Source organism: Diceros bicornis, chromosome 13 (assembly GCF_020826845.1).
Source record: "Diceros bicornis minor isolate mBicDic1 chromosome 13, mDicBic1.mat.cur, whole genome shotgun sequence".
Classification (NCBI taxonomy): domain Eukaryota; kingdom Metazoa; phylum Chordata; class Mammalia; order Perissodactyla; family Rhinocerotidae; genus Diceros; species Diceros bicornis.
Genome location: NC_080752.1, coordinates 50,517,660 through 50,531,150, shown reverse-complemented (window position 1 = coordinate 50,531,150; position 13,491 = coordinate 50,517,660). Strand labels below are relative to the sequence as shown.

Below are 13,491 nucleotides of genomic sequence, written 5' to 3'. Positions count from 1 at the left end.
AAGGCTGGGAGGATGCAGGCACAACTCAGGGTTGAGCATCTCCTGCATGCCAGTCGATGCCAACTGTGGGATGGGCATTACCTCACTGAGTGCTCCCCACAGCCAAGGTAGAAATTGTCCCCCTTTGTTGGAGGAGGAAACAGGCTCAGCGGAGCAGAGTCGGTGGTGTCAGGAAGCGGCTGAGGTGGGTCCCAACCCAGCTCTGTTGACTGCAGCCAAGTCTTGGGGCAGTGGGACCTGGCCTTTCTGGGCTCCTGCCAGCCGGGCCTGGGGAGCAGAGGCCTGGGGCTGCCTGGAGCCCGCCTGACTCGTCTGCCTCCCCTGTAGGCAGTCCCTGTCATCTCTGAGCGGGCCTTTGCAAGTGGTTCCTGACATCGACGACCAAATGAGCAACGCGGACAGCTCCCAGGAGGTGAGTTGAGGAGGGCAGACAGGACGTACCCCAGTTCTGAGGGGCCAGCCTCCAGGGAGGGCGAGCAGGGCAGGGGCAGAGGTGACAGTTCCCCAGCAGGCCGCAGGGTCTTCTCGGCCGCGTCCCCAGCCCTCTGCTTCCCCTGGGCGGTGGGAAAGGGAAACAAATCTTTGGCCTGGGGCTTGCCTTGTGTCTGGCTCTGCTAGCGGTTCCATGGCCTGAGAGAGGGTTGTCGGGCAGCTGAGGTGGAGGCCCCTCAGTGGGAAGGCCCCACAGCGGCCCAGCCTGGCCCTCAGCTTCCTCTTCCTGCCCAAGCCCTGGCTCTACCACATGCTGGCCCTTTAAACAGTCACATTTCTATGCCCCTGACTCACAGGGTTCTCTCTCTCCCTTCCTGCTTTGAGTTTTTCGGATGATTCATTTTCTCCCAGTTTTCTCTCCTCCCCTGTTGCCTGCACTGGAGAAAGTGCTGGGCCCGGGATGGGGACAGAGATCTGGGCAGCAGCTGGCGGGTGATCTTAGGGTGCCCCCTGGAGGGCAGGGCTTGGCTGAGTCTTGGAGGGGTGCTGTAAGGACCTTCCCTCTCTGGCCCACCCTGGGGTTCCACAACAAGCATTGGGCGGGCGGGAACAGGAGGAGCCAGCCTGGGACTGGAGCAGAGAGAAGAGACAGTTTCAGGCCCTTCCTTCTGGCTCCCACCCCTCCCAGGGCTGTTCAGCGGCTAAAAATAATCATCACTAACATGCACGGAGGGCCCACCCCAGTGCATCTCCTTCAAGCCTCACTATAGGCCTATGGGGCCTGTGTTCTTAGCCTCTTTGCACAAAAGAGGAAACTGAGGTTCAGAGAGGTGAAACAATTTTCCCAAAGTCACACAACTTGGAAGTAGTGGAGCTGAGCTTTGAACCCAAGGCTGATTCCAAAGCCCTGCTTTCCCCTCTGATCAGTGCAGGGACCTACCGCTTCAGTTGGTGACTGTGCCGGGCCGCTCCGGGGAGCTCAGCGTGGGGTGACATACAGAAACAGGGTTGCCCACCCCGGCCCCAGGCCCCTCTCTTAACACTTGACCTGCATTGGCCCCCCAGGGCTCTCCAAAACCTCTGTGAGGGGAGATTTCTGCCCCCTTCATAGGCGAGGAAGCTAAGGCTTCTGAGGTAATGTGACCTCTGCCAAGGTCAGTGAGTTAGGAAGGGGGGTCCAGCTGGACGACACCCAGGGTGGCCAGCAAGGCAAGGTCCAGGTTGGCCGGAGGGCCTCAGGGACCCACATTCTCTGCCAGCAGCTAGACTGGGCCCGGAGAGGGAGGGAGGGAGGCAGGCATCTGGAGCTGGGCGGCTGACACGCACTCCTCTCCATCTCTGCTCTCCCTCTCCCCTCTGGGCCTGGCAGGCCAAGGTGACAGAGGAGTGCTCCCAGTACGAGTTCGAGAACTACATGCGGCAGCAGCTGCTCCTGGCCGAGGAGAAGAGCTCCCTGCACGAGGCCCGGAGCTGGGTGCCCAAGCGGCAGTTTGGCAGCGTGCCGCCCGTGCGGCGGCTGGGCCATGACGCACAGCCCATGAACCCCTTGGACGCAGCCATCCTGGCGCAGCGCTACCTGCGGAAATAGCAGCCTAGGCAGGTGGGGGCACAAGCAGCCCCGCCACCTCTTCCCGGCCCCCAGGCTGAGCCGGGCCCCGTGGTTCTGAACTCTCTCCCAGGCTGCAGCGGGAACAGGGCAGGGACAGCCCAGGTCACACATGGGGTCAGCAGAGGTACCACGAAGCTACCTTTTGGAATGATTGCTTGATCGTTTGGTGTTTTTAATCTGAGAAGCCTAGATAACTAATCTGCTTTTAATCATGACGTTTTAATCTACCTCTGTCTCTTTAACCATGCTGTCTCTGGACTGAGTGAGAGGGAGGAGGAGGGAGCCCGCCCCCCGCCCAGAGCCTGACCCGGCCACCGGCCCGGGGCAGCTGCTCCCCACAGTCCAAATAAGCTGAAAGTGCAGCTCGCTGCTGGCTCCCAAAATGAATGCCCACCCCCACAGCTCTCCCAGGCCCCCTCCCACTCGGTTTCCTTCCCCTTCTGACCCCAGGCCCCTCCGTCTAAGCTTTGGAAAACCTTCACCTCATCTTAAGCAGAATTCAAATATATTTATTTTTGTACTGAAACCAACTTCTCTCCCGTCTCTGGGTCGCTCGGCCCGTGGCCGCTCCCGGCCCCCAGCCTGGCTGGACAGCAGGGAGTCCACAGCCCGCAGATGGGCCCTCCCCCCGCCCCAGGCCCAGAAGCCCCTTCTTGCCGGCCCCTCTCCACCTCCCAGCCCACCAGTCCCTCCTTGTTTCTGGTGATGGGGAGGCCTTTCTAGACTTGGTTCTTTTTCTCCCATCTCAGTAGCTTCTCTGAGGTGCTGTACACTCGCATTAACCCCGGCTTCCTTCTCCGCCCCTCACCGTGGTACCGAGGTAACGTTGACATAGATGTGAAAGGGGTGCCTGTGGTCGGGCTGGGGAGGGCTGCGCTGGGCCGGCCGTGGACAGGTGGGCCCTGCTTGCACGCCCTCTCGCTCCCCACGCCCCACTCTGTATTCAGAGAACGGTGGGGGCATCTGCCTCCTGCCCTCGCCTCATAATAGATGAGGTGTCTCTCCCAGCAGACCCCGGCCAGGGTCTTTCCTGGGGGCCACGGGGCTCGTGGGGAGAATTGTAGGGACCAGGGGCCCTGCCTGGCTTGAGAACAGCCCTGCTGCCCCTTTTGAGCCGAGATTTTGAAGTGGATGCCTGTCTTGCCAGAAACGCTGTTCTCACCAGAACGCTCCCCCCTCTGGACTTGGCCCTGCTCAGTGCCAAGCAAAGACCTTCCTGCAGCCTTCCCCAGACCGCCCCGGGAAGCCGAGTGTTCCCTCAGGCAGCCCTGGGCCCGCAGGCCTTTCCTGCCTGTCCTTGCTCCCCAGTGGGGAGGTGACGGAAGCCTCCGTGACTTTGTTTCCCAGAGTGAGCTGCCCCCTTCCCAAAAGCTGACTCACTGTGAGTGACTTGGGCAAGTTCCCAAACCTCCTTGTGCCTCAGTTTCCCCATCTGGAAAAAATGGGGCCACCTCTTGCCAGCAGTAGCAGGGCCGCCCACGCCCCTTCCTCCCCATGCCCCCACCCCAACACTTGGGCGTCTCATGCCTCTGCCTCAGTGGGCCTTGGGAGCCCGCCTGAGCCTAGCACTTACTCCCCCGAGCCCTGAGCTCGGCCTCTGTCAGCTGTCCAGCCGCGGAGAGCCAGGGTCTCGCACTGTGGGGGCGGGGGATGCCCTCTTTTCTATATTTATTTGAAGAAGAAGTCTCCTAAGGGAGTAGAAATGCAGTCTGGCCTAGGGCTCCCAGCCCCTGTGACTGTCCTCCTGTGAGGGTCTCAGCCGAGCCCCTTGTCCAGCAGCCTGCCCGACCCTCCAGGCCTGCTTGCCACGTGTGGTCTTTCTCCTTTTCAAAGCAATATCCTCCGGGTCTGCAAAGCCCTGTCAGACAGGCTGGTCCCTTCCAAGGTCAACCCATGTGTCTGATTACAGTTCTGGTAAAGCAAATGAGAGGAGGCTGGGTCTGTCCTCACTGGGTGTCACACGCTGAGAGAAGTCCTATTGTAAAGAAACAAAACAAAACGGAAAAAGTCACAAAAAAGTTTGTATAAAGACATATTTTTGTACTACATGGGGACTCTTCCTGCATGTCAGCAATAAAACTTCCTGATCTGGAGCCACTGTGGTCTGTATCGTCTGCCCTCCTCACCCTGCTCGCCTGCGTCTGCATCTCCCCCACCCAGCCCCGTCTCCCTCAGTCCCAGCCAGGCAGTGCAGGAGTCCTGCGGCTCTGGGCTCTACCACCAGGGGCACTCGATAGGCCCCCTCAGCCCCGAGCCAGCAGGCTGTCTTGAACTGGGGGGGACCAGAACCACCCAATGACACATGACCCATTCTCCCAGACCCATTGGTCCAGGGCACCAGAACCACCCAGCATTCTCCCAGACCCATTGGTCCAGCCTCCTGCTAAGTGCCCAAGGGGAGCTCCCTGCTCAGCTTGGCTCAGCCCCAGACCTGTGCAGGCAGGAGGCGGCCCAGAGCAGCTGCCGCTGGCCGAGTATTGATCCTCTCTCCTGGCCAATGCCCCATCTGGAGTGGGGGGAACCTAGCCAGACAGAGACTGCCCAGGTGCCCACATGCCCACCCAGGGCAGCTGGGGTAAGAAGAGCCAAGCCTTTTCCTGCACTGCCCTCCCCTTCCCTACCCTCCCCTCCCCACCAGAGGAAGCCAAGGGGGTTCCTTCCTTCCTTTCCTCTTTCCTTCCTTCCTTTGCCTAAATTTAGACTTTGCAGATTGAGGATCAGAGCAATGAAGCTAGAGGTCAGTTGGCCTCTCCCACCGCAAGGCACAGGGCACAGCGGGCCCACTTTTGTGGTCAGGAACCCACATGCAGGCCCAGGTCACAAAAGGAACAGAGATCCAGGCAGGGGGAGCCCCTTCCTAGTCAGGTGTCCACACAGCAGAAGGGGGTGGCACCCCTCTGAGACGTGAGGAGACCCTGGTTCCCTGCAACTACTTCAGAGCAGGCTCCCTCCAGCCCACAGCTCCACACCTACCCCAGCAGCCAGGGGGCCAGCCATCTTCCCGGCCACTCCCCCAAGTCTAGACAAAGTTTGCCCCTTTCATCTCGCTCATGCTTTGTCTGTCGAGCTGTCCTAGATGTGCCACCAGAAGGGACCCAGGCCCCCACTGCCACCCTCTGGCTCTACCAGCTGCCACCCCTGGGCCTCATCTCCATTTTCAGCTTCCCTCCTGTGCCCCCCGGATCAGCCTCAGTTCTATGCACAGGTATCTTCCAGGCCCTGCACGCTCAGGCTTACATTCAGCGATACCCAAGGCAGTAGGTTGCACGCAGACAGGGACTTTGCTCATTTGTGTGCCCTCAGCACCCAGAACTGGCCTGGCAGGCAGCTCACACGCCAGAACTGTTGGTTTTTTAACCTAAACTTCTTTTTTATTTATTTATTTATTTTCCCCCAAAAGCCCCAGTAGATAGTTGTATGTCATAGTTGCACATCCTTCTAGTTGCTGTATGTGGGACGCCGCCTCAGCATGGCGGGAGAAGCGGTGCGTCAGTGCGCGCCTGGAATCCGAACCCAGGCCGCCAGCAACGGAGCGCGTGCACCTAACCGCTAAGCCACGGGGCTGGCCCTAACCTAAACTTCTTAGATCACTCTTCACCAGCTCTTATTGTGAGCCCTGGAAGCAAGGGAAGGGGAAAATACCAGAAAGGTGGATGTGATCAACAGCCTTCTGGGCTCCTGAGAAGTCACCAAGAACTGAGCAGTTTTAGCCAGCGCTTCAGAGAGAAGCCGGGCTGGAGCTGCAGAGCCATCTGAGGTGGGAAAAGATGCGAGGAAATGGAGTTAGCCAAGTTAGCCTTGACTTCTTGTCTCTCTCTCTGTCTCTCATGACCCATGTCCAATCCTGCTAACCCTGCCCGCCGGCCAGGCAGAAGCTGAGCACTTCCCACAGCTCCCTGCACAGCTCCCTGCCACCCGCTTCTCTCCCTTCCCTGTCTCCCTGCTCCCACTCCTCCCCTGCGACAGCCCAGTGGCCACACTGCAGCCAGAGTGAGCCTTTTACAAGTCCAGTTTGTCACTCTCCTGCTCACACCCCTCTGATGGCTTCCACCCCGGGGCAGGACAACCCCCAGAGGCCTGTCTCTGGCTTAGAAGCTCTACGTCACACGGCTCTAGACTGGCCTCCTCTCTAACCTCTCGGCCCTCACCCCTCACTCACTGTCCCAGCCACACAGGCCTCCTTGCAGATCCTGAAAGCCCCAAGCAGGCTTCCACCTCAAGGCCTTTGCATTGGCTATTCTTTCTGGAAGGCTCTTCCCCCAGATTATTCGCATGGCTCCACCTCTCACTCCCCTTTGCTCACAATGTCACCTCCTCAGAGATGCCTTCCCTGACCACGTCCACCTGGTCTTCACTAACCCCTTATTCGGCTTTATTTTTCTCCATTGCGCTTGTCACAGCCTGACGCTATAGCACATATTTGATTATTCTGTTTCCCCTACTGGAATGCTGAGCTCCTTGAGGGCAGGAATCTTTTCTGTGTGTCCATGCGGGGGTCGGTGGGTGGGAACTGGGGGAGCTGGTCGTCACAATGACTGGGGGATCCTGCTGGCATTTAGAGGGTGGGAGCAGGGACTCCAGACAACCCCACAAGGAAGGCAGAGCCTACATCCTGCATGACATGAGGAAAAACGTGTTTATAATTACCAGAGCCAAGACTCTAACTCCATTTTATACATAAACACAAAGGATTTGTGTATACATAATATACACTCAATTTTCTGGGAACACAACTACTGTGTAAAATGGAGGAATTTTACAGTTTGTTCAGAATTTTACCAAGAGTTCACTGTTTCATGGGCCGGCCCCGTGGCTTAGCGGTTGAATGCGTGTGCTCCGCTACTGGCAGCGCGGGTTCAGATCCCGGGCGCGCACTGACGCACCGCTTCTCCGGCCATGCTGAGGCCGCGCCCCACATACAGCAACTAGAAGGATGTGCAACTATGACATACAACTATCTACTGGGGCTTTGGGGAAAAAAAGGAGGAGGATTGGCAATAGATGTTAGCTTAGAGCTGGTCTTCCTCAGCAAAAAGAGGAGGATTAGCATGGATGTTAGCTCAGGGCTGATCTTCCTCACAAAAAAAAAAAAAAAAGTTCACTGTTTCAGACACTGACACCACCACATATGCCAGCACCAGTCTGCACTCATAGCTGTCACCTTCCTGGCAATTGATCACATCACAATCACAAATATGTGTCATTATTATTTATTTCTTTTACATTGTAGGACAGATATATACATTTTTTTTTTTTTAATTAGAAATGGAGGTGGTGGGGCTGGCCCCGTGGCATAGCGGTTAAGTGCGCACATTCCATTGCTGGCGGCCTGGGTTTTGATCCTGGGTGCACACGGATGCACCGCTTGTCAGGCCATGCTGTGGCGGCGTCCCACATAAAATGGAGGAAGATGGGCACGGATGTTAGCCCAGGGCCAGTCTTCCTCAGCAAAAAGAGAAGGATTGGCATGGATGTTAGCTCAGGGCTGATCTTCCTCACAGGAAAAAAAAAAAAAGAAATGGAGGTGGATATATTAGCCATAAATTTCATTTCAGGAGCAGAAAAGGAGCAATACAAAGTATCATGAAAAGGCAGCTTTGGTCTGACTGGGTAGAGAACCATGACGGGGAGCAGCGCAATACAAAGTATCATGAAAAGGCAGCTTTGGTCTGACGGGGTAGAGAACCATGACGGGGAGCAGCGCCGTGGAAGACTGGTTGGGAGCCACAGCTTCTGAAGTTCAAATCCAGGCCCCACCACTTACATCCATGTGACCACACAAACGTTACTTAACCTCTCTGAGCCCCACTTTCCTCCTCTGTAAAATGGGAGTGACGCTACAAATTACACAGTGTTACTGGGTAGATGTGAAGGGTTGAAGCGTGCACAGCATTTAGCAGGTTGCCAGGTACCAGGAGGGTACTCAATATCCACATCTATTATTATCATTTTGCAAACTTTCACAGTACTCTCTTCCCAGCAGCTGTCCTGGGTGCTGAGAGGGCATTCAGAGGATGGGGCAGGTCTCAGGAGGCCTTGAGTGAGTCCCCTTCTTCCCTCCATCCAAGGCCTGGGCAGCCCCTGACCCCACAGGGGGATGAGGCCCCAGCGTCAGGAACAGAGCAGCCAGGACCAGACCCCCGCTTGGCCACTGGGGAAGGGAGCAGAGTCAGGCTTTGCACTGGGCCCTGAACATGCCAGGCCTCTGAGGCCCTCCCAGAGGCTCTGGATCTCTCAGCTCCCGGATGTCCCATCAAGACTGGTCTTTCCTGTGTTTCGCTCTTTGTGCCTCCCAACGTGACAAATCTCTAGTCTCACAGGCAGAGAGGAGGGCAGAGAGGCGGCCAACAAGCGGGCAGGTGGGCAGGCAGCAGGTCAGTCACAGGCCAACAGACAGGGAGGAAACCGGCAGGTGCACAGGTAGGCTGTAAGCCAGGCAGGCAGGTGACAGATACGCAGAGAGATCCTAGCCAGCACTACAGAAAGCAGGTGGCTGGGCAGACCTACAGACAGGCCGGTGGGTGGGGAGAAGCAGGCAGAAAAGCAGATGGGCAGGTGGCCAGGGACTGTGGGGATGGCCAAAGGCTTAGGCACCTCCCTCAGGGCCTCCAGGAGCAGCCCGCAGCTTCAGCCCCTCCAGGGCAGGGCAGCCACTCCTCGCACCTGGCCTGGCTTGGCCACACACATCCCTGGAGAAGGCAGCACTCTGGGGACTTCGTGTCTCTCTCCAAAGGGACTGGCAACCTTCTCAACTGCCGCTCTGCTCCAGCGTGGCCCCCTGCTTCATTCGCCAGGGCTGAGTCACACCCCACCCACTCCACGCACATGTGTCACAACCCAGACACAACCCAGACGCAGACACACCTTTGTCTGTAGGTAGCGCTACCCAGAGATCCGCATAGCACAGAGATGCACGGGAACAGCTTAACACAAACATATCCAAAACCTTATAGCCCCCATACAAACGGAGAGGCATGCCCGGGGACCCTCATGGAGACACAGGTGTGTGCCATACAGCCTGGGGCACAGCATCCTCCACGCACAGGGTCGGTCACACAAACACAGCCGCAGCACACACTAATACTCACAGGGATGGCAAGCATCGACATGTCAGTGCAACCTGTGGAAACCCCCCTACATCACAGCCAGGGTCAGATTCTGGTCTCACCTGCACCGCTCAGCCCGATTGAACACGGCTTATCCTGCCCTCGTCCTGGCCGGGTCTTCCTCCCACCTCACTAGTCTCTCTCCTAGCTGACTCCTTCCTGAGACCCCTCAATGTTGGTGCATCCAGAACACAGGCTTCAGATGGCTTCTCTTCTCTCCCTGCCTCCAGGTGATCTCACCCGCTCCCGGGGGGTTTCAATCCATCTTGTGTGTTGAGGACCCTCAGTCACATTTCCAGCCCAGACTCCTCAGGGCTCCGCCTGCCTGTCTGGCACTTCCAGCCAGATAGCTAATGGAGATCTCAAATCCAACTATCTAACAGGAAACTCGCTCCCCACTAAGCTTTCCTCAGGTGCTCAGGCCCTTGTCCTACATTCCTCTTTCCCTCACCTCCACGTCCAGTGCAGGAAGTCCTGCTGATCCCCTCTTCAGAACACCGCCTGAATCTGGTCCTGTCTCACCTCCCCCATCCCAGGCCAAGCCCTAGGCCATCGCTGCCTGCTCACTGCTCCCTGCTTCCTTTCTTGCTGTGACCTATCCTAGAATGAGCCCCACAGGGATCTTTCCAAAGCCCGTCACCGAACCATGACACTCCCCTGATTAACCCTCCAGGGGTGCCCCGCTACACTTACAATAACATCCAAGCTCTTCCACAGAGTCTGCAAGTCCCTTCGCAATCAATCACTGTCCCCCATGCCTCTCCCCCCCCAGGGGAAAGAGGTGCCCCAAGCCTGCTCCTACCCCAGGAGCCCTTGTTCCTGCCAGACACCATCCCCCAGACCCCCAGCCTGGCTCCCTGCTGTCAGGATTCAGGTCTCACCCCAGATGTCCCTTCTGAGAGCCGCCCCCAGGTGTTCTCCATCACCCTCTGAGCACTCAGCAGCCTCCGAGATTATCTTCTTTGTGTATTGTCTCTCCGACTCTGGGTCAGCTCCACAATCTGTGTCTGTTGGGTTGACTGCTGAACCCCCATTACTAGGCAGTGCTGGGCAGACGCTCTCAGTTAGCATTAGCTGACACTGTATGGATTTATACACAGATATACCCACACCACAAAAACGCTCAAGCAGATACAACACAAACATAGACACAAATATACAGACACGGGCAGAAATACCTCCACATATGCTCACAACACAGGTTAAACAACCAAGAGTCCCTTTCCCGTCCCCATCAGAGTCAGTCCTAGTCTTTTCCCCAGCTAGCTCTGCCCTCTGCCTGAACCCAGTCTCTGGACTGGGAGTGGGGGTCTCCAGCCTGGACAGAGTGGGGGGTCACTGGCCCACAGGCCTCGGGCTGCGCCTTCAGCTATGTCTGCAATTTCCTCCCCCCCTTCCTTCCCTCCTCCTCTCTAAGGCTCCCGCCAAGAAGGCCTCCCCCTCACCCTAGCCCAGGAAGGGGGGCCCCAAAGCGGGGGTGGGAGTCGGGGTGGCCTGTGAGTCTGGGCAGCCTGTGAGTCTGGGCAGGAAGAAGACCCGGGCTGCACACACTGATCACACAACACGTTGCATGCACAAGCCTGAGCCCAGGTGGAAACGCATGCGTGTGCATGGGCAGGTTTAGCCAGGAACAGAAAGCATCTCTGCCGCAGCACAGCACGGGGGCCAGCAGAGGCCCCAGGCAGCGTTCTGCAAGGCTGGCCTGGCCCTGGCTCAAAGCTGGAGTCCAACATTCATTAACCTTGCTTGACCAGAGCTCCGCCAGCTGGACACACTCACCGGGAGGAGGGGATGAGCGCCCCCTCCCTCCGGGTGGGTTGAGGGTCTGGAGGAGGGTTGACATGGAGTGGGGGAAGGGGAGCAGTCTTCCCTGAGTGAGGGGGCCTTCTGGAGGGAAGAGCAAGGTATAGATAGGGAAAGAGCCCAGCCAGGCTCTAGGGTCAGAGAGCAGTGGGTTCAACTTCTGACCGTTTGGTAGTTATTCAATTTCTCCGTGACTCTATTTATCTGCCAAGTGAGGATATAATGACATCCACATCATAGGGTTGTTAGAAAGAGTAAATGAAAGAATATTGTAAAGGGTTTAGCCCCTTGCCTGGCACCGAGGCAGAACTTCATCGTCATTATTATTGTTGTTAGTAGTAGCCTGGGGGCGGGTCCCTGCACCCGGCCTCCCCAGCGATTTCCTGTGGGGGAGCAGACGCCCCGCAGGCCGCGCTCCCCCCTCTCCCAGCCGCTCGCTCCTCTCCCCTTCCCCTCCCGGCCCTTTTCCTCCCCGCCTCCCCGCCCCGCCCCGCCCCTCCTCTTTCCTCGGAGGAAACTTTCCGCCGGCTGGTCCATCGGCCCGTGTCCGGCCCGCGCTGCCGCGGCCTGGGAGCCGAGCCGGGCGGGCGGGGCGGCCGGGACCGGACGGGGCGGGAGCAGCCGGCCCCCGGGTGTATGCGGCCGCCAGGACGGACGCCGGACGCGCCGGGGCGGGCAGCTGGGAAGCCAGGCGCTGACGGTGAGTGAGCCCGGGCCTCCCGGCCGGTGGGTCCCCGCGGGGCGGGCGGGATGAGAGAGGGAAGCGGCCTCCCCTCCCCGGAGCCCGCCCAGGGAGTAGGGGGTCACCCGCGTCTCTCTCCCCCATCCTGCTCCCCGGATGGCGAAACTGGGCCTTATCTGGGGACCCCACAAGGAGGCGGAGCCTTCTGCGGCCCACTCCCCTGACCCCAGGTTGGAGGGGCATCCGCGCCCTGGAGAAGGATCCCCCAGACAGGGCCCAGGTCTACAGCGAAGTTAGAGAGCCGCTCTCTCCAGGGTGGAACCTGGGGCTACTCTTCCAGGGAGAGGAGCTGCCCCGAGGAGGAAGCGGGGTCAGGGTCAGCTCTAGGCTGGGGAGGAGGATCTGACCTTGCTGACCTCGCAGGCTGATAGGGGCGCTCTCCCCCCAGAGCAGCATGGATGCCCCCCGAAGGGACATGGAGTTGCTCAGCAACAGCCTGGCGGCCTACGCACACATCCGCGGTGAGTGCGGCCCCGAGGCCATGCACCCCTCCCTGCCGCTCTCAACCCCTACCCCCCCCCGCCATTATAACCCCCCTTAGCCAGTCACCTACTCCCAATTCCTCCATCCTCACTGCCTCCCATTGCCCGATAGCGGCTACCTAATGTCCTTCAAATAGGGGGTACTGTCCTTGCCCCCCAAACTAAGAACCTGGAGTCTTTTCCAGATGGAATGACTCCTACCCTCCAGGGCCCCTCCATGACTTCTGTCCTCTGACCCCCAGCTAACCCCGAGAGCTTCGGCCTCTACTTCGTGCTGGGCGTCTGCTTTGGCCTGCTGCTAACGCTGTGCCTACTAGTCATCAGCATCTCCTGCGCGCCCCGCCCGCGACCCCGGGGCCCCGCTCTGCGCCGGGACCCCCGCAGCAGCACGCTGGAGCCCGAGGACGACGACGACGACGACGACGAGGAGGACACAGTGACGCGGCTGGGCCCCGACGATACGCTGCCGGGCCCCGAGCTGTCCGCGGAGCCGGACGGGCCCCTGAGCGTCAACGTCTTCACGTCGGCTGAGGAGCTGGAGCGAGCGCAGCGCCTGGAGGAGCGGGAACGGATCCTGCGGGAGATCTGGCGTACCGGACAGCCGGACCTGCTGGGCACCGGCACACTGGGGCCCAGCCCCACGTCCACGGGCACCCTGGGCCGCATGCACTATTACTGACCGGCCCCCGCTCCCGCTTCAAGGCGCTCTGGGCACTGGACGTGCACACGAGCTCAGAGCTGCCCCAGGACCTTCGGACTGCCCCTGCGCACGGTGCTACGGAGGCCCCGCCCCCACGGCTCCCCCGGCGCTATCGGGCATGGATCCCCACCCTCTGGGAGGCATCTTTTCCCAGTCCTGCCAGACGGCCCTGGGGGGAGAGCAGGACGCAGGGTCCCCACCCCTTCTCTGGGGGACGATTAAGAGGTGAAGTGACCAATGAAAGCTGCATTCTCAGTGACTCAGTCTCCCTCTGTTACCCCTGCCCCTAATGGCCCCAGGGCTGAGACCCCACTCGATGCTTTACCAGGCTGACCATCTCCATCCACCGTCCGACACCTCAGCACACGTTTGCGTTCCCTTCACAGATGGCAAAAAAACATGCCTGCACCCGCTTCACCACCTCACTACAGCCTCACACACAGAACAAGCATCACTCGCATTCCTTACTCACAAAGCATTCCTTACCGGCAAACGCCCGGGCACACGTCGCCCGTCCCTACAAATGCCCTGGGTTCACGCATCACTGCAATCACATGCACATACACCCCCGGCCCCGGGACCCTGACCTTGACCCTAAGGCGTTATTAGCCCCAGTG

General features: G+C 59.0%; 2 protein-coding genes across 5 annotated transcripts in view; both read left to right on the top strand.

Annotated features, from left to right (window-relative positions):
- Window positions 1–4,134, top strand: part of STK40 (serine/threonine kinase 40) — a 41,785-nt gene extending 37,651 nt beyond the window's left edge. For both annotated transcript variants that reach the window (XM_058553694.1, XM_058553693.1), the window contains exons 10-11: window positions 328–412; window positions 1,802–4,134. In XM_058553694.1, coding sequence (XP_058409677.1) covers window positions 328–412; window positions 1,802–2,020 — 304 coding nt within the window. In that variant the 3' untranslated portion in view covers window positions 2,021–4,134. The remainder of the gene's footprint in view (window positions 1–327; window positions 413–1,801) is intronic.
- A 7,443-nt stretch (window positions 4,135–11,577) lies between these two features.
- EVA1B (eva-1 homolog B) lies at window positions 11,578–13,279 on the top strand. Of its 3 annotated transcripts, none has more exons than XM_058553696.1 (3): window positions 11,578–11,650; window positions 12,081–12,153; window positions 12,417–13,279. In XM_058553696.1, exons 2-3 carry the CDS (start codon window positions 12,087–12,089, stop codon window positions 12,851–12,853), a joined length of 504 nt encoding a protein of 167 aa, XP_058409679.1. In that variant the 5' UTR covers window positions 11,578–11,650; window positions 12,081–12,086; the 3' UTR covers window positions 12,854–13,279. The 3 variants fall into 3 exon arrangements, with proteins under 3 accessions (XP_058409679.1, XP_058409678.1, XP_058409680.1); XM_058553695.1 differs by having other exon boundaries at window positions 11,580–11,650; window positions 12,056–12,153; XM_058553697.1 differs by having other exon boundaries at window positions 11,613–11,650; window positions 12,086–12,153.
- Window positions 13,280–13,491: the final 212 nt, after the last annotated feature.